This window comes from Ceratotherium simum, chromosome 29 (genome assembly GCF_057802395.1).
Source record: "Ceratotherium simum simum isolate JZ-2026a chromosome 29, ASM5780239v1, whole genome shotgun sequence".
NCBI classification, from domain to species: Eukaryota; Metazoa; Chordata; class Mammalia; order Perissodactyla; family Rhinocerotidae; genus Ceratotherium; species Ceratotherium simum.
This window is the reverse complement of record NC_141928.1, coordinates 38,818,632-38,846,105: the sequence shown is the minus strand read 5'-3', so window position 1 is coordinate 38,846,105 and position 27,474 is coordinate 38,818,632. Positions and strand designations below refer to the sequence as shown.

At 51.4% G+C, this 27,474-nt stretch overlaps 1 protein-coding gene across 1 annotated transcript in view; it reads right to left on the bottom strand.

Moving 5' to 3' along the window:
• Positions 1-6,075: 6,075 nt before the first annotated feature.
• The window catches only part of LOC101395744 (coiled-coil domain-containing protein 180-like), a 60,881-nt gene continuing 39,482 nt past the window's right edge, over positions 6,076-27,474 (bottom strand). Inside the window, exons 24-37 of the mRNA XM_087419486.1 lie at positions 26,879-26,977; positions 25,558-25,650; positions 23,695-23,867; positions 23,355-23,410; positions 23,167-23,248; positions 21,390-21,500; positions 15,981-16,047; positions 15,082-15,223; positions 12,350-12,510; positions 11,635-11,772; positions 11,025-11,136; positions 8,365-8,470; positions 7,423-7,558; positions 6,076-6,229 (exon numbers count right to left, since the gene is read on the bottom strand). Of these exons, the coding sequence (XP_087275612.1) occupies positions 6,098-6,229; positions 7,423-7,558; positions 8,365-8,470; positions 11,025-11,136; positions 11,635-11,772; positions 12,350-12,510; positions 15,082-15,223; positions 15,981-16,047; positions 21,390-21,500; positions 23,167-23,248; positions 23,355-23,410; positions 23,695-23,867; positions 25,558-25,650; positions 26,879-26,977 (1,608 nt within the window). The 3' untranslated portion in view covers positions 6,076-6,097. The remainder of the gene's footprint in view (positions 6,230-7,422; positions 7,559-8,364; positions 8,471-11,024; positions 11,137-11,634; positions 11,773-12,349; positions 12,511-15,081; positions 15,224-15,980; positions 16,048-21,389; positions 21,501-23,166; positions 23,249-23,354; positions 23,411-23,694; positions 23,868-25,557; positions 25,651-26,878; positions 26,978-27,474) is intronic.

Genomic DNA, 27,474 nt, shown 5'->3' with positions numbered 1-27,474 from the left:
ACCAGAGAAAGTTCAGGCCAGTGACGTGTGACCAGTCCCATGGTGTGGGACTTTGGGGAGGCTGGTCAGATGGAACCCACACAGCTGGGAGGGCCCGCTTTGCCCTCATTGTTTTTTCCTGCCTGCCATCTGAAATGCAGACATGCGGGCTGGTCCAGGCCAGAGCCCCAGCAGCCATCCTGGACCACGGACAGCCTTGATGATGGAAACCGCACACCAAGCTGCTGGGGCAGAAGGACAGATGATCCACGATCTTCCGTGATGAGCAGTCCAGGATTAGTAAGGCCCGCCTGCCTCTAGGGTTCTTTTATATGAGAAAGATATAAATCTCTCTCTTGTTTATGCCACCATTATTTGGGGGTTTCTACTATGTGTAGCCAAATTTAATCCAGACCAAAGTGTGAGCTTTGCCATTGAATCACTCTGTGACCTTGGATGACTGTTCTGAACAGAGTGTCTGTTCACCTTGGTTCTCCATCGATGACAGATTGGATGAGACAGATCCCTTCTCTGGGACATATCCCTTTGTGCGCAGTGGTGGAGGCAGGTGTGGAGGTGGCTTGTGTGACTCTGAGATCTGGTGCTTTTGCCTGGTCGCCATCCATGCCCTCTTCTATTGGGAACAGTACATCAGTTTTCCTTTGGGGAACTGCCCCTTCCCCACCCTCAATCCTAGTGGTTAAATGAGACTGACACCACTTCCTGGGTTTAGGGGTGAACATGTGACCCAATCCCCAGCAGCTGTGGGGCTCATGGAGCTGGTTGCAGGAGACTAACCTCATGTGCGGAGCCACTGGTGCGTTGCACGCGCATACACAGCAACACGAGGGCTCACGTATATGCACTCTTCTTGGGTCTCGTGTGGCCATGGACACGAAACCTGGCTGTCGTGCATGGTGTCCCCCAGTGCCTGCCTGTGTTAGGGAGCCTTCTGCACCCAGGCACACCTAAGCCACTCCACTCCGACACCCCAACTTGTTTCGATGGAGCCTGATCTCACTGAGCATCTGCTAATGCAGTTCTGCATCCAATCTCTCAATGCACAATTGAGAAACTGAGGCCCAGAAAGAGGCAGGGACTGGCCCAGGGCACAGGAGGTGGACGGATTCCAGAGGATAAGGGAGGGCTTCAGTCTCCAAGGCCAGTGCTCAACTCCTCCCTAAGGGGTTTCTTTGGAAATGAGAGCCTCTAAGATCCTGGGGGGACTCCTGCCCACCACCCCCTTTCCATATGGGGTCACTTTCCGCTCCGCATGCCCGTTTGTGCACAGGCACACTCACTCCCACTGACTTCTCAGGCAGGGACTATGGAGGTGTGGTCAGGAAAAGGGAAGTTACAAGAGGGAGAGGAGGAAGAGCTTGGAGGCGGCTCTGTCATGGGCAGGGGCAGCCATCTCCTAACTGCCTGCTCAGGGGCCCAGAGATGGGCAGGAGAATCCCTAGGGTCCCAAGGGTATCCTCGAGAGAACAGGACTGGGTCCTGCTGTCCACCTCTGCGGGCACGATGAGCCCACAGCCCCTAGAGTGGACGGTGGCTACAGAAGAGAAGGTCTGTTTTTTCCTGTATAAGCCAGGGTGCTTGAAGTGGGTGCCCCAAGGGCTCCACATGCTCACAGAGTGTCTGTTCGCCTTGGTTCTCCATCGATGACCAAGTGGGAAAATGCTTTCCACTCTCTGGAGGTCCTTTAGAGCAGAGAGAAGCTTTCAGGCTGGGGTGGATGAGGACTTGTGATCGGGAAGAACATGCCAGAGCATTGTACACCGAGTCCTGGGTCCAGGGACAAGACCACCTCTTGTCAGATCCTCAGGGTCCTCATTTGGAAGTAGGGGGCATCACTGTCCTGGCTGAGGTGACGATGCCTCACGAATGAAGAGGACACCCCAGGGTGGACAGAAAGAGGGGGGCAAGGGAGGCTTCCAAGGTCCCTCACACAGCCCTGGAAGCCTGCAGGTCCTGCTCCTTTGCTCATCTGGGACTCTGGACAGCCACTGCCTTGAGGTCACACAAATGAAGGTGGCTGTGTTTGTGGTGTTCCTGCCTGGGCTGCAGTGCTAGTCACGGCCACCAGGGGGCGGCAGTCTCCAGTGTCGGCGGGGCCCCCTGAGCTTGGGTGGAGCACCTGGGGCAGGAGAGTCGTGCGGAGGTCGTTCTGGCTGTCCCCGCCTCGGAACCAACCTGTGCCTCCTGTTACTGGCGTTCGTCTCCGCAGACTGAGCTGGTCAGAATCGGGAAAGGGGCTCTGAGGTCCTCCCATTTATTCACTCACCAGCTATGCGCCAAGCACTCGCCTGAGCCAGTGCCCTGGCGGCCAAGTGCGGGGCTGAACAGGACGGAGCGGCCCCTGCCCGCCAGGAGCTCACGGTCTGGACGGCAGATGGACGAAAGCACGGGCGCAAAGACGGGAAAGAAAAGAGCAAGTGCTGTGCCTAAAATAAAGAAGAGGGCCGTGCGGGAGGGCTGGGCTGAAAGCCTCACTGAGTGACATTTGCTGGGATGATGAGCCCTGCACCAGCCTGGGAACGGTGTGTCGGGAGAAGCCACCACTGGTGCAGAGACTGGCAGGCAAAAGTGAGTTTGGCCAGCGGAGGGTGGCTGTGTGGCTGGAGGGAGCCTGGGAGAAGGGAGGAGGACCAGATCCCGGGGACTAGCAGACCAAGTTAGTTATCTGTTCCTCTCTGACAACATCGCGCCAAAATTTAGCACCTTCGTAGGAGTACAAATGTTGAATCTCACAGTTAGTGTAGACCAGGAGTCTGGGCACAGCTTAGCTGGGGGCCTCTGCCTCAAGGTCTCGCTGAAGCTGGGGCTGCGGTCTCCACTGAGGCTCAACTGTGGGAGTATCTGCTCCCAAGCTCCCTCACGTGGGTGTTGTCAAGATTCAGTTTGGACTCAGAGCCCGAGTTCCTTTCTGTCTGTTGGCCTGGACACTCCCTCAGTTCTCTCCTCTGTGGGCCTCTACATAGGGCAGCTCAAAACACACGTGCTTGCTTCCCCAGATCCAGAGGTAAGACAGAGAAAAGAAAGAGAGAAAAGCTAACCCAGCAGGGCCTCACTGGGTGCAGCGGCCAGCAGAGTGGGGTTTGCATCCTCACTGGACAGCTGAGGGAATGGGCTCAGAGGGTCACACGGCACTGAAGGGATGGCCCAGGCCTCCCAATTCTGTGGCTCCTTCTGTTCCCTGGCACTGCCACCATTTGTAGGCGCTCTGTCTGGGCTGTGGTGGGCCCCCAGTATCTACCTGTCCCAGTCCTTACGTCCCCCTCAGCCTCAAGGGGGGCCCGGAAGGCAGGTACCAAACCACCTTAAGATGTGGAGCAGTGAGCTGCGCTGGAGTCAAAGGGGCGCAGGCCAGGGGACAGGTCAGGGAACAGAAGATGGAACAGGCCAGGGGGCAGGTCAGGGACAGGCCAGGGGGCAGGCGATGCAGGGTGGGGCCCAGGGAAGGAGGACAGGATGTGCCTGGCGTGGGGCAGAGAGGCCAGGAGGGAGAGTAAGGTCTCCCAGGGCAACTGTGCAGGTGCCTCCTGGGCCCCTGACGTCTGCGCATGGGGCTCCGTGCCCCTAGCGGGGAGGCTGCGCCAGCCGAGGGGAGGGGAAGGTGCAGGACACGGGGAAAAGCCTTGTGCCTTTGGACCAGACACACGTGGCTTTAACCCCAGCTCTGCTGCTTACTGGCCAAGAGGGATCTTGGTGCCTTGATTTCCCCTCTGAAACATGGGGGAACCATCTCCTGAGGCTCCTGACGAAGTGAGCTTTGCCCACAAGCCCCCGGCCCACACTAATGGCAGTTAGTGGATGACTCCTACCCCGTTCTCAGGGTCTGGCCACGCCAGCTGGTGACCCCACCACAGCCAGCTGCTCTGAGCTGGGCCAGGCTCTCAGGTGATCTCACCAGGTGCCCCCTCACTGGAAGCCTGCTTCCTCCAGCCTCCCGCACCCACTAGGACTTTGTCCAGACGGAGGTGGAGAGTGACTGACCACAGGCTGTCCTGCGCCCAGGTCTGCATCCTGCTGTCTGTGCTGCCCAGTGCCTGGCAGGAGGGTGTGACAGGTGCAGAGACTCCAGGGGTGGCAGAGGGGAGAGGTAGCACCCCTTGTTCTGTTGGGTGCTTTCCTACTTACAAAGTACTTGCGTGCACTTACTCCAGGCGGAGTTTCGGGGGCAGACGCACCGACGGGGCAGCCAGAGCTGGGCAGGAACCACGGCTGCATCACTGTCCCACTGACTGACTTTGGAGATTTCTTCATTTCTGTGAGTTTCGGCTTCCTTATTTACAGAAGAGGTGACCACCACCCCCTCCCCGGCGGGACTGGATTAGATCGCGTACCTGCAGAGCTCGCTGCAAGCTGGGAGGGGCCGTGCAGATGTGACTTGCTGCGTTGAGGAGAGAGGGCGGCACGGCAGAGTGGCGTGGCAAGGGCCCGCCTTTGGATTCGGGAAACCCGGGGTGGTGACGCTGCTGATGCTGCGCTCATATCCCCTCGGCCACCCGTGTTCACCGGCAGCTGGGGAGCTGGTCTCCAGCAGGCCGACAGCATCCCCTGGGAACGCCCCTGCCTGAGGGCTCTCCCTGGCACCACGGGAGGTCCCGTCCTGCAAGCTGGCACAAGCGGGCAGTGTGGGAGTGTTAATGCCGGGGCAACCTCCTCCAGCACAGACAGGGTCGGGCCAGGCGGGAGGCCGTTTTCCAGCGGGACTGAGCCTGGTCACCCACGGCAGCGGCCACTCCTCACAGCCCCTTCAGCGGCTCCTCTCCTTCCAGGTTCCCTTTCCCCACGTCCTCACTGGTGCTTCTTGGGATCACCTCCAAAACAAGCGACTCGCCCCCAAGCCCTTGTCTGACTTCGGGGAACCTGAAACTCTGCTGAGGTTCTACACCAGCTGTGTGATTTGAGCAGGTGGTCTCAACTCTCTGGACTTGAGTTTCCACACCTGTAAAGTGGGGGCAAAAGCCTACCTCACTGAGTCACGGCAAGAGGTAAAGCATGTGAAAGTGGAAACTGATGCAAAGTCAAAAAGCAAAGCATGTTCACGAGTCCAGGAAGGAAGGTAAGCAGCCTCTCCAAGTGACACAGAAAGCGACGGACAAGAGAGACCTGGCATGGTCAGGCCACCTAATCAAAGAAGAGACAACTGACAAGGAAGACGGCAAGACGGAGTTTTCCAAAGAGAATGAGCTGAGCCTCACAGTATTAAAGAGGCCCTTAGGAAAATTAAGGACGCCTAGAAGGTTTTTGCCAAAATGCTATAATTTGCTCAGGCAAATTGCCAGACAGATAGCCAATCAACACTGGATTAATTCTTTGTTGGTTCCAGAAACCAGTGCATAGCTGCAATTATAAACCACATTTTGTGAAATGTAAAATACACTCTTTCCTTGGGGGCCAGCCCGGTGGCGCAAGCAGTTAAGTGCTCGTGCTCCACTTCGGTGGCCTGGGGTTCACAGGTTCGGATCCCCGGCGCGCACCGACGCATCACTTGTCTAAGCCATGCTGTGGCAGCGTCCCATATAAAGTAGAGGAAGATGGGCATGGACGTTAGCCCAGGGCCAGTCTTCCTCAGCAAAAAAGAGGAGGATTGGCATCAGATGTTAGCTCAAGAAAAAAATAAATAAAAAATAAAATACACTCTTTCCCATAAGTTTTAATTACTTCACTTCCCAAGATGATGTGCCAAGCGTGCCTTCTGGAAGTTACTTCTTTTGAAGTACCAGTCTCTATTTTAAGTGACTCATCCCTGTTCCCCACTGTCCCTCCTAACCACATGGGACTCCCCTTTCACCTCAGTCTCCCTCACTGACAGTGATCGCCACCTGGGCAAGGACCATATCACGTCCTGGTCAGTGCTGAAGCTACCATGCTGGGCACACAGCAGGGATGGACGGATGGATGGGTGGGTGGGTGGACAGATGGAGGGATGGACGGATGGATGGGTGGGTGGGTGGGGGGGTGGATGGACAGATGGATGGATGGGTGGGTGAGTGGATGGATGGACAGATGGAGGGATGGGTGGGTGGGTGGGTGGATGGATGGACGGACGGATGAACAGAGAAGGAGTCCATACAAAATGAGCCTTTATTGCGGTGAGTGGAGGGTGTCATGAGTACAGGCCCTGGACAGTGCGCACGGAGCTCTTCCAGCTGTCCTTCCAGCGCTGAGCCTCCTTCACCTGCGACGTGTGGTCGTCCTGGATCTTCTTCAGCTCCTCTTCAAATAACGCTAAATATTTCTGGGAGCAAGGCAGCAGGAGGAGGCCCCATGAGGAGGGATTTCTGGACTCTGTGCCCTGGAGGAATGCTGTAACCTGCTGGCAGGTAGCCTTTAATCTACTGCAGGCCCGGGCAAGAGTTCCACAAGTCATTTCTCATGGAATTTGCCCAAGAACTGATCAGGCAGGTCCGATTGTTTGCTTATTTTATAGATGGAGAAACTGAGGCTCAGAGCCTTGCCTGGGGTCACCCAGCTAGAAAGAGGCTGAGCAGGGACTAGGACCCTGGTCTACCGGACTCTGGACTCTGCACTCCTCCCTAATCACCGTCCCACATTGCGGGCTCCCGGAGCTCAGAGCTCCTGGCTTGCTGGGAGGCTGAGCCCTCCAGGCCTCGAGCCCTCACTGAACTCAGCAGGCAGAGCCGCCCCCTCTGCCTGGGGCTTGGCATGGTGGCCGGGGAAGGGCCGGCCCTGGGCACTGTGGGCTCTCCTGATACCGCGGTCAGCCTACCTCCGGGCAGGACAAGGTTTCTCTCTGGGCACCAGGACCAAAGGTCCACATATCTTCAGAGCTGCGAGGTCCCACAGGCGGCACCTGGGTGCAGCCTTCTCTTCAGGCGGGCCCCATGGGGGTCTAACAGGCACCGGGTTCAAATCTTGGCTCTGCCACTCTGTAGTGGCATAGAGGAGGGCACATTTCTTTAAACCTCAGCGTCCTCATCAGTGACACGGGGACAACTCTATCTTCCCCATGGGGTTGTCAGGAGGATTCAGTGGGATGCCTCATGTTGAGAAGAGCAGCAGCAGGTGCTCGTAACTGTCAACTGTCGCACCGACTGCTCCCATGGCCTCCGCCCTCTGACCACTCTGTCCCCTCACTCTGACTCAGCTCTTCCTCCAGAAAGCCTACCTGCACCCCCAGCCTCAGTGGGGTGTCCCTCAGGTGGGTTCCCCCAGCTCTAGGGCTCACGCCATCAGCCCCACGCTATCACTGGGACTGGACGTGACCCTCGGCTCACGTCCTTGTGCCCGAGAACACTGACTGTCCTGAGTGTGACACTGCGCCCTGGGGCACCCTGACGTGTGTCGTCTGCTCCATGGGCCAAACATCAGGGCACCCTGTGATGGGAAGTCCCCTCCTCCCCAAGGCAGCCAAACCGAGCGGCCCTGCGCTCCCCGGAACGCACCCACCCTGCCTGTCTCTCCACTCACCAGGTAGATAGCGTCTCGGGCTTCCACGGCCGCCTGGTGGCCCAGGGTGGTTCTGATGGTGGTGACCGATGACGTTTTCTGGAGGAGAATCTTGTTTTGGATGGTGACTTTGGTGGGTGTGATTCCTGGCCACTTCCTATAAATGAACATGTGTGTAAAAGTCCTGCAGGCTTGTCCCCATCATTCACAGTCACCCTCCAAGCCTGGTGGCAAAGCTCAGCATTTCTTTAAAAAAACAGGTCACGCTTTAAGCGTCTTCATTAAAGAGAAACCCTGGTGAGCTTTAGCGTTAAGCTTCTTCAGGTTCCTTTTCGCGTGTTCACACTGTTCAAACCCACGCGCATACACGGTCTCGGGCTCTGCGTGGGGAGGGGAGGCCACAGCTCTGGTCGCTTCCCTCCTCTGGCCTCAGTTTCCTCATCGGTCGGCCAGTCAGGCGGCAGTCACCGGTCCCGGCCCGTTTTTCCTGCTGTGCCATAAAGCCACTGCTGAGAACTCAGCCGGGCAAATCCCAGCCTTGCTGCTTCTCCCAGTCACACTTGGGGCACAGGGGACAGGCACTTTGATGGCTCTCCTTACACGTGACGGACGCTGGTGGTCCACAGTGCCACCGGCGACCTGAGAATGTGCCCCACACTGGGACAGGCCTCCCTTTCTTTGTGGGCCCCTTCATGAGTCCTCACCACGTGCACTGATGCTTGCTGAGTTCTTTGTGCCAGGGGCACACCAACTACAGTGTCATCTAACTTTCTCTTCATAACACCATGGGAGGTAAGCAGCCATGCCCATTTCACAGATGAGGAAACTGAGGCTTAGAACATCATGCCTTTCCAAGGTCCCCAGGTCTGTCTGAGTTCAGAGCCCGTGCCCATAACCATTGCACTGCACAGCCCCCAGCAAATACAGCCATTCACGGTCTTCCTCGCTGCTCTCGGCTCGCACCTGTTCCCCCGTTCAATCAGGGGCTTCTCACTCTCTTCCTCCAGGGAGAGCCCGGCGAGTTTCCTCCGGATGAGGATTGACGTTTTCTGTCTGGGGGGCTCCATCCCTGGCAGGCAAGAGACAGGTTACTGACCGTGGCCTCACCCGCAGCCTGAGATCAAGGGGACCTCCCCCTGACCTTATGTTGTGAGAAATGAGGGCTCGCTCCCCTAATCTCCACTTGGAGTCTCCACTGGGAGGCAGAGCCCCATCCCCCATGCAGAGAAGCGGCATGCACCAGATGTGTGGGCTGGGGGCAGTGCGGGGGCAGGGGGTCATTGCTGGAGGATGTGAGGTGTGGTTTGGGTGCTGTTCCCAGCGCCAAAGCCCAAAGCATCGTGCTCTCACCTCACAGCTTCCATGAGCCCCCGAATACGCTTTGTGGAGGCTTCTTTGGCTTATTCCAGCTCCAATGGGTTCTGAACTAATTACCCCTGGAACGAACACATTCGAGGCTGTCCCTCTGACGCGCAGCTCGCTGGCCTGTCCTTCGATGTGACTGGGCTCCATCCGGGCAGCGAGCGAGCACGCAGGAGTGGCCCTGCCCTGCACCTGGTCTGCGTGGACGGCAGGGCCAGGCTGCTTGGCTCAGAAGCCCAGGTTATAGAGCAGGAGACGCCTCCTTGGGCCTGGTGCAGGGGGTCTTCCCGGCTCGGCGGTTCCCTCCAAGATACTGAGATTGCCTCCCCCGCCCGCTCCTCTGCCTGTTCTCCCTCGAGTCTCAACCCCAGTGTCTCCGTGGACCCCACTTTCCCAAACAAGGCTCACATTTGACAAACAGACATCCAACCTTGGAAAGTCACCAGAACCTCAAAACGCATACACGTTTTGACCCAGAAAGTCCACTTCTAGGAGTCTGTCGCCCCAAAACAGAGACATGTGGATGCAGAGGTTCCCTTCAGCACAATCACAGGAGAGAAAAACTGGAAATGGCCCAACACTCAACAGCAGGGGACTAATTAGTAAATTACAATGCTTAGTAAATCACGGTGCCCAGTAACTGAAAATCCTCAAGAGGATGATGGACTGGTGTGGCCAACGTCCACCCAGGGGTAAATCAGGTTATAAAAGAGCACACGCTCTATAACTGCCCCCTCAGACACACACGGCCCTGAGTCCAAAGCGAACGGACTGGGAGGATGGACAGTAAATGCTAAGGGCACTTATTTCTGGGTGGAAGAACTGTGTTCCTCACTTTCTTCATAATTTATATTGAATTTCTTATTTTACCATAATAAACATCTATTGCCTTTGTAATAAAAACTTTTAAAAACAAAATTAATATATTTTAATTGCTTAATAGAACAGTGACAAATGGATAACATTTAATATATGATTTGAATCTTTGTATAGTTTTAAAAGTAATGTGCACATTATAAAAAGTTCAAACATCACCTACCAGGGGAAAAGAAAAGATTTTAGAATCTCTCACAGTCCCACCCACCAGAGGGGAGCATCGTCAAGTCTGGTCCCTGTCTCTCAGGCTCTGTCTCTCTCATTCTCTCTGTCTCTCTCTGTCTGTCTCTCACACAGATTCATTTACATATATGTGAGTACACATGTTTATACATGGGTTTTAAAACAATGCTGTCATGGATAAGCACTGACTATGGACTTGTTTCTTCATGTAGTGTTATTCCCTCACGCCTCTCCATGTTGGCACATGTGGACCTACTTCTCCCACTTCAACAGCTGCGCAGTGTTCACCTGTACCCCTGGACCATAATCTATTTATCCAATCCCCAACACATGGATATTACAGTTGTTTCCAATTCTTTGCAAATTCCAACAGTGCTGTGAATATGCTTGAAAATCGACCTGTGAAAAATGGTGCAGGTATTTCTGTCTGATACACTCTAGGTTAGAACCCAGGTCAGAGGTGCACACACTCAGGATCCTGACAGGTCCTGACAGTGGGGTCTCCAGGAGACGCTATCATGGGCACTTCTCCAAGGGTCTCCGTGGCGCTTGGGCCTCCTCACCAGTGCTGCTTGTCACTAAACTTAGAAGCCTTGCAAGGCTGTTGGTGAAAAACTACATATGAGTGTTTACCTTCGCCTTTTCCACCATCAGTGAAGTGGAGCATCTTTGACATCTACTGGCCACGTGCACGGCTTCTCTTTCGTGCACGTGTTTGTCCTCTGTCTCCTTTTACAAATCTGACCTGTTAGAGTTCTCTGTACCACAGGGACCTTAGGCCTTTCTCTGACCTAGAGGTTAATAGGAATATTGTTCCAGTTTGTGGTTTGACTCTCCATCTTTTGACACGTTTCCTTGTTTTTGTTTTGGCCACAGAGAAGCGCCAGCTGTTTCCTTTACGGCTTCTGGCTCTCATCTCATAATTGGGAAAGCTGTCCCTCCCCCACGATTATGAAAACATGTAGTAATAAGGTTCATTTTTTACATATAATCTTTGACCCATTTGGGATTTGCTTTTTCACTTAAAAAAAAAAAAAAGTTACTATTAATGAAAACAAGAACTCATCAGTCCCGTCGATGGAGAATTTGTTCTCACTCCGGTGGAATTGGGCAGTTGGGGAAAAGCAGACCCCCCCAGGCCCATCACCCTGTGCCTCACCAACCCCCTGGGGCCAGGGCACAAGGCCACTGGTGCCACTTACTTGCAGCCTGGACATCGTCGATGGTCAGCACTTCATCCAACTGCAGCAGGAACTTCTCGGTGAAGGTGGCCAGGCTGGCAATGAAAAACTGACTGGACTTCCTGGTGAACTCCTGGAGGAAACAGGAGGAGCCTGGTGCTGGAAGGGGAGGAAGCGGCCTCCAAAGGCAGGCTGAGGGAGGATCTGCGGAGCCAGCGGGGGAGAGAGGACCAAAGCCGTGTGCCAACTGTGTCCCAGTTAACTGGCATCTGGTCCTCGGCCGGAGGCCTCTCCCAAGAGGTAACTTGGCCTGAAGGAAATGATTCAGAAATGGCCAAGGGATGCACCTAGACAACTCACTCAAGACGAAATAAAACCACTGTGGATCTTAAAAAAAAAGCTCTCATTAGTAATTCTGTAATCAATTCATTTAGAAATGAAAAACTGCAAGTTAAGACAGCCAATAATGACCATCTCCACTATAAAGCCTGTCTGCTTTCCTGCCCTGCTTTGGGCAGGGTGCCGGCAGAGGGCGTGCTCAGCGCTGCTGGTGGGCTGTCAATGGGGGCATCTCCCTGGCGGGCAGTGCAGCCCTCAGCACCTGCACGTGGGGGTCAATGGCGCCACTGACCTCCAGCTTCTCCCTGGCTGTTGTGATCACGGTGTCCAAATCTTCCTGCCTTTCCTCTTCCCCCTGACATAGAGACTCCATTTCTTGGACATGTGCAGGGTGTCCGAGATTTGGATGAAGCTTCTGGGCATTTTCATCCTTTAATCAAACAATCCAGAAATCAGTGTGGATTTTGACCTGGTCTTGAATTCAGGACCAAAAAGTCACTGGCCTATGATATCCTCTGCTAATTAGGGCCATGGCCAGACTGATGTGTGCTCTGACCTGGGTGTGTGAAGGGCCGTGGATGGGCAGAGGAGTGGCAGAGAAGGCAAGAGAGGGGCCTGACTGGAGCCGACTCTGAGGGTTAGGAGAGGGCGAGCTGAGCATCTGCCCCAGCACAATCAGGGCTTTAGTCCAATAAAATCAACAGCACCCACATCCCACGTCTCCAAGGCCAGGTGGACAATCATTGTTCATCTCAATGACCACGGCCCCACAGAACCCAGCTGACCCACCCATTAAATCCAACAAGGAGTTGACTGAATGCCTTCTATGAAGGAGCAGATGGCTCCGTTCTCATTTCTCCAATGCCTTCTGTCCCTCAGCTCCCATCCAATAACCACAAGCCTGGCCCACCTCCTTCCCTGGGACTCAGTTCTCCCTATGCCCTGCTCCCACTTCTGAACTTCCAGGGCCCCTGGTCCTGGAGAGGACGGGGGTCTGGGGGCCCCACCTTCCTTTTCTCCAGCTGCTTCTGATGTTCCCAGAACTGTCCCCGGATCTCTTTGATGGAGTCGCAAAATCTTTTCCAGTGGTGCTCCTTGAAATTCTCCATCACCAGCCAACACACCTGGGGCAGCAGCTCCTCAAATCTCCTCATCTGGGCCCGTAATTCTATAGGAATTGGGGGTGGGGGCCCAGGGGAGAAGACAGAGTGGAGCCACGTTGCTGTGGTGATCTCTCCGACAAAGGCCCAAAGCAGTTTCCCAAAGAGAAAGACTTGGTCTACAAGGTGCTAATAGCTATTTCATCTAAAGTGGTCCCGTGGTCAAACCAGTATAGGAAATACCAGATTAAACAAGTTCAAAGGACTTGTCTTCTATACTCTGCAGGACTTTTCAGCCCCTTTAAAATGCATGTGTCTTTCAGCAGTTCTGTCTCATCCATTATCTTTTCAAACATTGCCTTGACTCTAGTCTCCTTCCTCTCCCTCTGGACTTCTAAAGAGCTATGTGTTAGACCCACTCTTTCATCCATATCTCTTCACCTCTCTTGATATTTTCATCTCTGTTTTTCTCTGTTGCATCTTGCATATTTTTGGATCCACCTTCCAGTTCATTGATTTCACCTCCAGCTGTGAATCATCTGGTAGTAAAGCCATTCATAAGTGTTAAATTTCAACTATTTATTTTCCCAATATAGAAGTTCTATTTGGTTCTCTTTCATATCTACTTGGTGATTTTAATAGTCCCTTGCTCCTCACTCATGTTTCCAATTTCCTCTTTTATTTAACTCTAATAAATACAGCATTTTATATTCTGGGTCTCATTCGTTCAATATCTGAAGTATTTACTGGTCTCATTCTGCTGCCTCATGCTCAAGGTGTCTTTTTTCCTTGTGTTTGTGTGTGTTTTGTTTGTTGTTTTTTACTAGAAGCACTTATTCTGGGCATTTTATTCGTGGGAATCCTTGGAGGCCTGAATTGAAGATGGGTTTTTCTAGAGAGAATTTGCAGTGTCTCTACTAAACACGCATCTGGGCATAACTAACTCAAGATCATTTTAAGCCAAAGTGTCAGCTGGAGGTCTTTTGGATGATCCACAAAAACAAGGTGAATTCAGGTTTATCTAAGTGTGACTTCAGGTTTAAAACCCACATAAAGGTTGGCTTATAGTTAGGGATTCTCATTGGACTTTTTCTTCTTCTTTACCCAATACCAAGGCTTTTAATAAGACAGTTTCCTTCTCATCACTGGCGGGTGTGGGGGTGGGGGCTTGGTCTCTGTCTCATTCACCTTAATCCGCAGATGGAGCCCTGTGGAGGCCCAGTTTTATGTGGCTTGTGTCCTTTCAGACTTCCGCCCTTGGGTGGTCTGGAGCTTTGTCTCTTGTTCCCAATGCCCTGGAGGCCATGAAAACAGAGGCTCAAGTTCACCTGGGAGTTAGCAAAGCCCTTAGGTTAAGAGCCAGAGTTACCACTCAATTTATTTCTCCAAGTACCTATTTTCACTTAATTTGGGGGCCTTGTGTGTTTGTTAATTTACAGCTAGCTCATCAATGCATTTAAAAGAGTTCATCACAAAAATAATTATATCCAGCATCTTTACATGTTTCCAGTGGAAGAGTTGGTCAGGATACTGGACTCCCAAACTGTAGGAAATGGAAGTCTCCATCTAACATGAACTGTGAACATTCCAGAGAGGGATACAATCTGCAGCATTTCCCAACTCCATCTGAGCATGGAACCTTTCTTTCGAGGAGGATCTTATAGGACGGGATCCCGCAGAGTTCACGGGGGGAGATTCTGAGCTACAGAACCAAAACGCTGTCCGAGCTCGCAGTTCCAGTCGTTCCACAGCCACAGCAATGAGAGCCGCTGATTACTCTCCCTGTGTACGGCAGGCCCACAGGAGGGCTCACTCCACTAAAAAGCCTTGCACGGTGGGTACTGTCTCCATCTCCAGTTTACAGACAAGGAACCTGAGGCTCACAGAGGTGAGGTGACTTGGTGAAGGTCATATGGCTGGGAGATGACAGTGCTGGGTCCTGGGCCCAGGTCTGGCTATCCCCTAATCCTCTTCCTCTTATACCCATGAATGAACAGCTAAACAAAATGTGGTACATGCAAACAATGGAAGATGATTCAGCCATAAAAAGGAATGAAGTATTCATCCACACTACAACGTGGATGAACTTTGAAAACACTATGCAAAATGAAAGAAGCCCGTCACAAAAGACAACACACTATATGATTCCATTCATATGAAAGCCCAGAATAGGAAAATCTATAGAGACAGAAAGTAGATTAGAGGTTGCTTAGGGCTAGAGAAGTGATGGAGGGACAGGGGTCCTAAAATCAACAGTGGTGATGGATGCACAACTCTCTGAATATACTCAAATCCACTGAATTGTACACTTTACATGGGAGAATTGTATGGTATGTGAATATCTCAACAAAGCTATAAAAAATACCTGTGCAATGAAAAAAACATTTTTAGTGATACAAATCACCATCTTTCTCAAGAAAAGTCAGCTTTTTGTTGACATTTTTGTTTCTCCCCAGTTAAATCTGGTCCAAGTTTTTACCCCATTCTAAGATGCTGGCTTCTCCCAGGGAGGCTCCGCTGCCTCCCCAGTGACTCCAGGCCAGGAGGGCATCACCCAGGCCGCGAGGCCCAGGCTTAGCTCAATCCGCGGCTTCCTGCCGCACCCTCGACCTGCCTGCCCGCCCGCCGCCCGCACCCACCTATGAGGCAGGAGTTGTGGTACTCGTCTGTCTGGCCCTGGTGCTCCAGGATCTTCTTGCTGATATTCTCCGCGCACTGGTCAAATGTTTCGTACATGCAGTCGGGCCTGGTGACTGGGCGCTTCTCTTTGCGGTAAAACTCCTGCCAGAGAGGGTTGATGGTGTGTGTGGGGACCCTCACCATGGGACTGTGGCCCGTGCACTGACACCCTCCGCCCTGCTCTCCTGACGTCCCCTATGCCAGCAACGGCCTTCCCACCCATCTGTCCTTTACACCACTGTCAGCATTCCAGGGCTAAGTGAGGCACAAGTGAGTGAATGGCAGAATTCCACTTATCCTTCAAGACCAAAACGGAATCTCACTTCAGCGACCAGGTTGAGAGCTTTCTATGAAGTGCCCAGCTGGGTACTAGGCTGTGGGCCCCAAATATGGATGGCCCAGAGCCCCTGCTCTGAAGGGCTCACAGCCCAGTGGGCTGCAGACAGGAAAACACACAGATGTTCCTGTGCGGGTGTGCTGGATCAGGGCTCCGGGGTGCTCCTGTTGGAGGCACCCCAGGTGCCTGCTCCCACAGCCCCACCTGTCTCCCTGTGGTGCTGCCATATCTCGCCCCCCTGCTGGGCACTGGCCTCTCAGGGACAGAGATGGGGCTTGTTCCTCTTGCCCAGTATGTCCCCCAGTATCTGACAGTGTCCAAAAAATGTTTGGTGGCTGAATAAATGAATGAATGAGAATGAGGTTTAGCTGGGTGGCCATGGTCATGGGGGCTGGAATCCCCTTTCCTGAGTTTCACCCACGAGGCCACTATCAGCAGAATGCAGGAGGCAGAGGCAGCTTGGGACATGTGGCCAGTGCCTGGCAGAGCAGCAGGTGAAGGCCTGTGGGCAGCAGCCCTCACCTCCACGACGGTCAGCAGATGCTCATTGCTCTCCCAGAGGAGGGTCAGGATGATTCCTTTAAAATCCCTGCAACACACAGGAGACAGATCCCTGAGGGGCCTTGTCTAATCACACCAAATGGTGTGGACAAAACCAAATAGCATATTCCAAGGACTCAGCAGCCCAGCCAGAATTGGAGTTGGATGGTTCATGTGATGCCCAAGCATGTTCCCACCTAATTCTATTTGTTGAGTTTAATGCCTCTTGTATGTGACAAGCTGGATTTGGCCCCTTCCAAGCATCTCTATTCTCTTTTGGCCTCATCACTCCTTGTAATTACTCACTCCTGCCCCAGGACCTTTGCACACACTGATTTCTCTCCAGAGAACACTGCAAACTTTCCTCTTGGTCATCTTTGTTCCTGCTCTTCCTCAGATCCCACATTGTTCCAATGCTGTCAGAGTGGCCCTCAGCCCTACAGCACTCCCCACAGGGGGACTTGGGATTGATTTGTGTGACTGGCTGATTAATCTCCATCTCTCACAGCAAATGGTCAAGTCCACTAGGACACGGACTGTGGGCATCTGCTTTTGTTCCCTCTGGAATCCCCAGCCCCAGCGCAGTGCCTGCATCAATCAGTGCTCAGTACTGGTGGAAAGAAGAAAGAATGATTTCTCATACATATCAATCAAATGAGCAAGACTTCCTGTAGGACCAAATATCCTCCCTCTGGTACCTCTGGCCTTCAGGCTGACTGCACGCACACTGGGGCTTTATTAAACAAATTTGCACAGATCCAGCGAACATTTCTGTCCAGTTAGGTCAACCATCTCAATAGTAAGAGTGAAATAAGGGACAGATGTATTAGAACTGCATGCAGCTGAGGACGCTTGATGTATCATGATGTCTGTAAAGTGACACAGTGACTGTTGTACACACACATCATTGTTGGCCAATTTCTAAATATATGTATATAGGTCACTTGATCTTTCACTTTAAAATTCATTCATTATAATTAAAGAAAATTAGAAATATACTGAAAAACAAGAAGGAAAAATGAATGCCAACATTTTATTGTCTTTCCTTGGGCTGATTTTAGAATCAGTTTGGAATTAGGTTCATGTGTGTTGCACATTCTGCTCACTTCTAAGTGTCCCCACATCACGGCATCATTTTAAATGGCTGTGTGACATCGGTGGGTATGTATGTACCATGGTTTACAGTCCCCTATTTCTGGACCTTCAGGTTTTTTCCCATTTTTAACTAGGATAAAAAGTATTGCAAGGTATATTTTCGTGTAAGTTTTTTCTTCTTGATAGGATGATTTCCTTGGGAGAAAGACCTAAGGAGTCGCACAAAGGCATAATTTTATGGCTTTCACTAAACCTCCCCAAATGCTTTCTGGAAAGATAGTTTGCTGTTGACCTTGACAAAAACTGTCTCCTTGACCAAACATTAGATGGCTCCTTTGTACACTTTCACTATACCTTCCCAACGATATTCCACTGTGGGATTCAGGCCACTGGCGTGATTTTACTAAGGATAATTTGAAACCTCATTGGTTTCTTTGGAAAACTGGCTCATCTAAGACCCCTCCCTTCCCATCACCTCTGCTCCTTCCTCCTTTTACCACATTCGATCTAGCCTTCAGTTTCCTTGTATCCTCTGATGTGTCCCTCTTCAAAGTCCTACTCTTCAACCCTCTGTCCACCCTTGCCCGACCTTTCCCTTCCCACTCCAGCCTTCAACTCCCTACAGTCACTTGAACTTTAGGCCTCCTGTCCCTATCCAGGCCTCAAGGAACTGCGGAACCGCCGAAAGCAACTGCTTGAGGCTGAAAAGGAAAAAGGGCTAATTGGAAACAGGCTGGAAGTTTTCTCCACTCATATGCACTCCAGAATTCAAAAACTCTTATTGAGTATACTTATTTTCATGGCAATATAATTATTTACATGAGTTAAATAAGAATCTGTCTTCTTTGGAATGGGACATAATTGCAAACGTTGATATATAACCAAGGCTTTGACTGGAATGTCATAAGGAGAATGATGCACAGAATCAGATATGACCAAACAGTTTTAAGGAACTCAGGTTGACCTGATGGAGCCAATGCTTACCAAGCCGTCTTGGGAAAAACCAGTCTAGCACCTGGCTTACAGGGTTCTCAGCTTTATAGGTGAGTAAGGAAGGCCACTTCCTGGGAGCCCCAGGAACCTTAGGATATCGTGGAGACCTCAAGAAGAGAGGGACTCACCCAAATCCATAGGTACTGCAGGCCAATCTGGCTTGGCTCTCCAGCCTCAAGAGGCTTTTAAAAGTCCAATCTGAGATTCCTTATGAAAAGTTCCAGCAACACAAACTTAAAAAGGTCTATGTGGTCAATTACCATTCTTGCTGCACTTACATAAATAATCAGGCCAAATCTAATGAGACCAGACTTACTTTGTAAACAAGAATCAAAAAGAAAGGGGGATAAAAATTTTATGTTTCAATGGAAAACCAGAGCACACTCCTGTGGGTTCGTAGAGTCTACCCCTATTCAATCTCTTTGAGGTTTTGTTACCTACCTATAAATTGGACTGGATCTTGCCATCTTGCACATTTTGTCAGTCCTTACCAAATTCTCAGTTCTTCTAGTTTCCTTCAATATCTGGCTAAACTCTTCAAATTAACATTTCCAATTTTTCTCCCATCCTCCTGACTTGATTCCACTGAGAACTAAAACCTGACTGTCTAGATCCTTATTGGGACATTAGGCTGTTTTGTGGCTGGCTTTCCCCGCAGGATCTAAAGGAGCCTGCAACCTGAAGCTGGCCGAAGGGCAACCTTAATGCTTGCAGCGGCTGCTGTGTGGGCCACTCAGGATGCTTCAGCCCTGACATCTAGAAATCTTCTTGTCTGGCTCTTCTGCTACCAGGTCTCAACAGATGGTTCAGCTGGTCCTTAATGAACAAAAGGTGACTGAAGGGGAAATGAATTTATATTGTCCAAAGGAAAGATGACTGTCTCTTCTTTCCTTGAACAAGAGGAGGGACTGACAGACACTCTCTCCTTGACCAACTTTAGACGGGCTCCTCTGAGCCCACTTTTTGACTAGGCCTCTTCCTTGGGCACAGTCTTTGCCCTGCTGGGTCCTGTTTTAGCAAGAATCCTGCTAAGTCAGTTTAGAGATGATCCTCCACCCCTGATACCTGATCACGCTGGCCTGCCTGCAGTGAGAATTCCACAACCCTTGAATTTCCCATCCACTGACCCCCTCACTCTGCACGTTGGCTATAAACCCCCACTTGTCCTTATTGTATTTAGAGTTGAGCCCCATCTCTCTCCCCTATTGTGACAGTCCTGGCACCTACTGCAACAGCCCCACATCAAGTCTTCCTCACTGGTTTAACAAGTGTCAGAAGAATTTTTTCATTAACACCTCCCAGCTGCAGTGCCTGGGAGGGGCCACCTTCACCCTCCTTGATAAACTGGGAACTTCCACTAAAATCTATTTATATATTGGTGAATCTCAGGCAAAATATGGAACGGACCTGTTCCACTTTCATTTCTTTGCATTCTAGTGAGAGTGTTTTCTCCACGTGTTTGTTCTAATTTCATTTCCTCCTTTGGGCGTGATCTCTTCAAATTCTCCCCTCTTTTCTTGCCGCACTGAGTTCTCAGGGTTTTCTTAGCAATTTGCTGGGGGGTAGAAGGGAGGCAGCCTGTTTTTAAAGGCCTTTTCATTTGTTGGCCTATTTACCACCACTGTTTCCTGGCTGGTTGTTATCTAACTTTTAATTGCATTTTAACTCAGAGGAGTTTAAAAATTTATTTGCCGGGGCTGGCCTGGTGGCATAGTGATTAAATTCGTGTGCTCTGCTTCGGCAGCCCGGGGTTCATGGGTTTGGATCCTGGGCGAGGACCTACGCACCGCTCATCAAGCGATGCTGAGGTGGCATCCAACATATAAAGTAGAAGAAGATGGGCACAGGATGTTAGCCCAGTGCCAATCTTCCTCAGCAAAAAGAGGAGGATTGGCAACAGATGTTAGCTCAGGACTAATCTTCCTCACCAAAAAAAAAAGAAAGAAAAAAATTATTTGCCAAAATTTTCCACCTTTTCCATTGTGATTTCATCCAGTGTTTCGTTGTGTGACAATCCTGTATTGCACAAGGGAGGCCAGCGGGTGACTTGCTGGCTCCTGTCTGCAGCTCTAAGAGGAGGGATCTCTTCTCCCCACTGTGCAGAGGGGAAGACTGAGGCTTGGGGAGAAGTCACGTAGCCAGATTCCATGTGGGGGTAAAAACATGATTGGTCTGATTCTATTTCCTGGGCAATAACCACTGTGCTATGCCAGGAAAGTCTCCCCCTTTTCAGAGATTTAATACATGCTCAATTTTTTTTTCAGTTTAGCCTATGATTTTTTTTTTTAATCATAAAAAACTGTGGTGCCTTGACACCATGGATTACTATTCAGCCAAACAAAAGAATGAACTATTGATACATGGGACAACTTGGATGGCTCTCAGGGGCATCATGTTGAGTGCAAAAAGCTACTCTGAAAAGGTCATATACGGTATGAGGCCATTTATGTGACATTCTTGAAGTGACAGAATTATAGGGATGGAAAACAGGTTAGTGGTTGCTCAGGGTTAGGGATGGTGAGGAAGAGGGGGTGGGTGTTGCTAAAAAGGGGAGGTCTTGATGGTGAGGGAACAGTTCTGTCTCTTGATTGTGGTGGTGGTTACACAAATCTACACTTGTAATAAAAGGACAGAACTATAAAAAATGGAGAGAGAGTCAAGGTTTTAATGATGAAGAATGTCTTTGGAGTGTGGGATGAGGGAATGTCTATCTGCTGACTTACATATGCAGCTTCTGGGCCGCCTGATGTAAAAGCCACCCTTCTTGGCACAGTTCACAAAACCCCAGAGATAAGAGCTGTGGGACAAAATGACTGATGAGCAGGGGTGCTGCGGGTATGGGTCTCCTGTTTAAGGGTAGGGGGATCCACTGTAGATCTCAACTTTCTCTGAGTGCTTTCAATTTTCTGAAGTTGGAATTTCACTTGTTTGTTGAAATGTAGCCATATTAAAGGGAATAGATTTTGTTTTAATCACTGAAATTAAAATAAAGGAAAAAAGGAATGGGGAAGGGGAAAGCATTAAAAATATTGCAAAAAAACTCCAAAGCTCAAAAGCGGTACGCTGCCCTGCTACCACAAAACGCCTAGCTCAGAAAACGAAAAATTTTGGCGAAAATGTCTCTCAACAAATTTAGGTGAAATGGGTTAAGACAAACTGACTTTGACCTTTACCTGTCCCCTCCCGACCCCTCCTTTTCTGCCCTCCACTTCTTATTTTCCCCTCAGCTGAGTAAGGTTTAGCCACCCCCTGACGGAGACAACAGGTTAAATGGAGTTAAAGGAAAAAAGCATTGTCACTTACTCAGCAGGAGGAGGTGGCTTGTCCCCGAGCACCTGGTACTTTCTGTCTGTTCGGTTGGGCTTGGAGTACCGAGTGATGCCGTGGGACAAAGGTGGGTCAGTGTTCTGGAGGCTGGGGACAGACACAGGCAGGGCTGAGCCCGTGGGAGCCCCATTTGGGTTGCTAGAGGCGCTGGGCCTGCTATGGGGCAACCTGACTCCTGTGTCTGGGGCTGAGCCCTTCGAGGTGCCTCCCTACTCCTCAACAGCCTGGAAGACAACCTTACTGTGGGATGAAGCCTTTACCACTAAAACCTACCCAAGGCCGCTGAGAGCTGGCAAGGGGCCAGAAATCTGTCCCCTTGCTTCCCTGTGGTGAGGACCCAAAGAAAAACATGGCGAGCCACCTGTAGGGTTGCCAGCTTTTCAAATAAAAATACAACACGCCCAGTTAAACTTGAATTTCATAAGCAACGAGTAATTTTTAGTCTTAAGTACATCTCATGCAATATTTGGGACACACTTACACTAAAACTATTATGTGTTGTTTACCTGAAATTCACATTTAACTGGGCATCCTAAATTTTTATCCAGCAGCCCTAGCAACATGGACATCATTTTGTGACTGCTGAGAGACTGAATCTGCAAATGGACAATGGCTGGACCACAGATAAATATAGAACTCTGACCCACAGCCTGCAGCAACCTGCCCAGGAAACGAACTCCTGATTGCAGCAAACAACTTGGGAAGCCAGCCTGCTGGAAGCCAGACTGTCATCGCTAGTGACAGTCCAGAAAGCTAAACAATAACTCCTGTAACAATTGGCACCAAATGGCCAAGACTTGATTAAGAACTGACAGCTTCCCTAAATTTTGTCCCTGCTTCCAACTTAGGACCAGCCAGAGAAGGCCAAATACGTACCCTACACAATCACATAGGAGCCCCCTGCTGGCTGGCCTGCCTCCAGCCTCCCCACGCCAACAGCCTCCACTCAGGGCACACCTGAAGCCTTCTCTTTTCTCCACTGTACAGCTTTCCCACTCTTCTGCCTGCTTTTGAGTCTCTGCTAAAATGCAAGTGATGGTGGCTGACTCCCTTGCTGTAGCGAGCTCTGAATAAACAGCCTTTGCTTTTCTCATTTGGTTGGTGTTGTTATTTCCACACTGCAGATGTATGGCTTTGTGTTCAAAAAGACCTTCTGGAGGTGCACAAAGCAGGAATTTCCTCACTACTACTTCCTCAAAACCAGGAATTAAACCATGTCACCAAGGGCCCACAGAGGACCCAGCAAGTCCGTTCAGCCATGTGGCTTGTCATCCACCTTCTGTAACATCATGCTCAGAGGTCAGCCAGGGCCCAAGCTCACTGAGCCACGAGTCTAACGCCCGCAACAGGGCACAGTGGGCAGAGCAATGGTCAGCACGCAGAGGCCCAGGGGTCCTCCTGCAGCTCTGTGTTGCCACCCAAGGAAACCACCTCCAATGGCCCTGTTTCTGACCAGGACGATGTATGTGGGCAGGGAGCAGGGCTCGGATCCACCAGCTGTCACACGGACAACCAGTGGACTCCAGACAGGCTCTCACAGTGGAGGCTGGGGAGCCGAGTCACCCAGCAGATCTGACCAAAGCCAGCGTCAGAGCCGGCCCCTCACTGGGTCCCTTGGAGTCTCAGAGCTGTGAGCACAGCGGCGCATTCTGAGGACAGAGTCTGGTAAAGCAACAAGGTGTTCTCTGGCCTCTGTTTGGGGGAGGGAGTAGGGTCTGGGAAGGGGAGATCCCGGGCAGCCCAGCATCCCTACCTCCCTGCTGAGGTGGCACTGGACAAGGCCTTCACGGAATGTTCTCCCCAGTTCCAGTGTCGCTTCAAGCCTTTGGGTGACACTTGTCCAGGACAAGAGCAGAGGATTGGAGGGGAGGATGGGTCAGGTGGCACCACCAGCTTCCCCACCACCGGTGCCATGAGACCCACAGGCCTGTGTGTCTGTACCTGTCTGGGACCGAACTTTGTCACACTGCTGGGTTGAACGTTTTGAGTCAGGACATCTGAAACCAAAGGAAAGGATGTGAGCTTTTCCCCAGTGACCACGAGGACAGCTCAGGCCAGGCACTGGGCACCATCCCAGTTAGCCCACAACATCATGTGAGTCTGTCCTATTATGAGCCCCATTTCACAGGAGGACACTGAGGCTCTGAGAGGAGAAGCCCCTTGTGAAAGGTCACAGGCTGTCAGGATGGGCTCACATGGGAACTCAAAGAGGGTTCCTGAAGATTCAGGGCCATAGGCCACGGTGGCAGGGCCCCACTGTGCACCCCATTGTGCCACTCACTGCAGAATCTTCTTGATCACCTCCACAGCTGGGTCTTCAATCATGGACTTCCCCATGCGGCTCGGCTGGGTGAAGGACTCAGGGGTGACCAGGTCTACCCTGGCCTCCTCTTCAAGGGCTTCTGAAGACACCAGGATGTCACTCTCCACCTCCAGGTCAGTCAAAATGTTGTCCTGCAGGCCAGAGAGAAGATCCCAAGTGTGTGGACCCAGCCTAGGTGCCAGGGAGGCAGGCAGGCTAGGTTCACATTCCAGCACCACCATGCCCAGGTGCCAGCTGCCTGACTTCTTTCACCCTCTATTTTCCCATCTGAAAAATGGCAATGATCATATCTACCTTAGAGGGCCATTCATTCATTCATTCATTCATGTGTGCATGCTGGCCTTCAAAAATGTTTCCTGAGTGTCTGCTCTCTGCAAGGCTCTGCCTGGGTCCTGGGACACAGGTTGAAGAGGCCACATGTGACCTTTGTCCTCATGCGGCTGACCGTCTAGTCAGAGAGAGAGACACTTAATATGCACTTCTACAAATAAATGTTTGGTCAATATTTGGATAAGTGCTGTGAAGGAAAAGTTCCAGCATCTTCTATGAGGCTGAGGGTCATGGACCTGTAAGGCTGGCTGGTAGATGTGCCCAGGCAGTGTTTTTGACCAAATGGATGAGTGAATGAATGTGTGGATGAGGGAACAGCCATCTCCCCCTCAAGGCCCCTTGGGCCTTAGAACAGGGCTGGAGTGGAGCCCACAGGTAGTGCCCAGCTAGGCTGGTCCTCATTTCATTCTGAGTCTCATCTCAGCAGAGGACTGTAAGAGGCAAGGGCCCCGGCTGGACTCTTGTGTCCATCTGGTCGTGCGATGGAGGCTTAGTGTTGGGAGCATAGGGGGAGAGCATCCCCACAGAAAGAAGAGCCAGTTCAAAATGTGGCAGCGAGAGGCAGGGCCTGAAGAGTGGCCAGAGCAGCACTTGAGGGGTGCCACTTTCACTGCCTTTGGCTCTATGACCACCCCCTAGAAGTTGGTTGAGCACCTCTGGTGTCCAAAGCCTTGTATGAGGGGCTGAGTGTGGGGTGAGGGTAGCACAGTCTGCCTCTTGGGGCACACGGTCTAGGGGAGACAGCCCCTAAAATGGAGACCTTACTGTATGGTCTGTGGGCTCATGGGGAGGTGCTCTGGGGACCAGGAGGCTCTAACCAGACCAGGGGGTGGGAGAAGGCCGAGGGAGAAGTGATGTCTTGATGGGGATGCAGAGAAATAAAGGGGCCATGGAGGGCAGACCGCAGAGGCTGCCATACAGGTCCGATTAAAGGGCCTGGATTTTACCCTGAGGGCAGGAGACTGACACAGTTAGACTGGCTTTTTCCAATGTTAGGTCTGGCTGCAGCTCAGGGAATGGATCATGGGGAGAAGTGACAGGATAAGGGCAGCCAGGTGGGCAAGAGACGGGAATGGGGGAGTGGGTGAGCTTGGATGAAGCAGTGGGGGTGGGGTGGGGAGAAGCCAGTGGCTGCTCATGGGTACAGGTGAGAAGGAAGAGGCTGAGAGGTGAGGCTGCGGATGGGCAAGGTGAGCTGAGGGTCCTGATGGGGATGAGGAGGTGACGCCAAGAGGTAAGGGGGTCTCCTAAGAGACCAATGCAGGGAAGTGGCCCATCTGGGATATGAACTCAGATCTGATTCCACAGCCTGTGGCCTTTCCAAGGCATCCCAGTAGGCAGGATGTCCAGTAGGAGCCTGGGAGCCCTCTCTTCCCTTAGGCTCTGCTGAGCCCTGTGGGTCTCCTAGGAGCCCAGCCCAAACAGCTCCCCCACTATTCCCCCCCACCCCATCCCATTCCTTACAGTAAAGACTACTTGAGTCTCGGATACCTTGTCCAGTCTGCAGTTGAGGTACTGAATCCTCTGGCTCAGTTTTTCTTTCCAAGTTCGGACAAAGCCAAGGAGGTCTTCTGTGGTCACCATCTAGTAGAACATGGAGGAAGAGAGCCCCAGGAAGCAGGCTGCGGGAGGGCAGGCTGTTTCCATCTGCACCACAGGGATGGGGGCCGGCTGGTAAGAACATCTCTTGGTTCAGTGGAGGCCCCTCACTTGCAGGGAGGGCCCTGGGGAAGTGGGGAACACTGGACCGGCTCTCTTAGGTGGCTGCTCTGGGACAGTAGATCCTTTACTGATGGGGCATCAGGACTTCTAGTCCTGGTTCTATGGATTTGTTCTGGACAAATGATTTAAACTTACTCAGCTCAATCTCCCCATTTGTGTAATGGGGACACAGAATGTTTCCAGGGATCTCTTCTAGCTCTAGCACTCTACATTTAGAAGGAAATGTTTGGTCCAAGATGGCGAGGTTGTGTAGAAGTAAAATGGCCACAGCCTTTCTGGAGGGTGATCTGGCCATCTCCAGGACAACATCAAATGCATAGCCCCTGGAGCAGCAGTCCCACAGACCATGCCCCACAGGTGCAGAGGGAAGCAGCTGTGAGGATGTTCACCTTCATACACACCACTTAGCACATGATGGGTTCACTGACCTGGTGGGTGACCCAGGCCATGAGGCACCTTGGCCTCTTCTGCTTCCTTCATTTCCAGTGCACTCTGACTCCCACCCATCCCCTGCCACTCAACTCTGGAATTGGAACATGTCCCTGCTGGAACCCTGTCCAGGCCACTATTTTCTCTGCCTCAGTCTCGACATCCTGCCTCACTCCTACCTGCCTCCCTGCCTTTCCTCACCCAGCAGCCAGGAGGCTCTCCTCAATGTGGCACTGAGCACACAGCCCTGTTCACACCGTCCCCGGCCCCCACTGCCTTCACCCTGCCTCTGATGCACTACTCCCATCTCCTGATCACTGTTCTGAAGAAGTGTCCAACCAGTGTCCTCCATCAACACAGGGTTGCCTGCCCACCCAAGCTCGTGTTCCCCCTGCCTGGCCAGGAGGCTGCACAAGCCCCTGGCACCCTTCCCAACACCCTGGCACCACCAGGAGAGGGCAGAGAGGGGGAGCTGGGAGGTGGGGAAAAGTGGGAGAGCAAACATTTCTGCTCTGGAGAAGCAGGGCTGCCCCTAAAAGGCCTGCGGAAAGGGCCACAGCCCTCATTTCCCCTGCCTGCCAGGGGATGTGCAGACACATCTGCATGAAAACACAGGGGTCACCAGGGGCTCTCCATACCTCAGCATCTACTGAGCACTTACTATTTTATCTCCCCTTGAGTTTTGACACACTTCTACCTTGCTTTGAAGCTGTTCCAGAGAAGAATTTAATCCATCTGATTGCAAATTAGATTTTGCAACCTAGAAAAATCAGAGGTTCTGAGATTTGTTTCTAGAATACTTATTTTGATCAGGAAATGTTCAGCAAAACATATTATCAGAGAGATGGATTAAGTATTGGAGAAATGAAATCAGGGGGAAAATAAACAATCTTATCAGAAACTAGACCAATGGAAAATTAAAAGATTTTTTTTTTTTGCTGTCAAATAAATAAGGTTTAAAAATAAAATTAGTGACCCAAAGTCCTGGTGAGGAGTTAGGAGGACACACTTATGCTCTACTGGTGAGGAGACTTCTGTATAAGCCAACTGGAAAGCACAAAGAGCCTTAAAATGTTCACAGTCTACCCAGTAATTCCAGCTCTGGGACATAGCCTATGGCCATAATCAGAGTTTCCCGTGCAAGCGTATTTATCACACCATTGGTATAATAATAAGTGAAATCCACTAAATATTCCTCCAAAACGGAATGGTTAAGTAAAAATGTCAACAGGGGGTGACATCAGCATCATGGCGGAG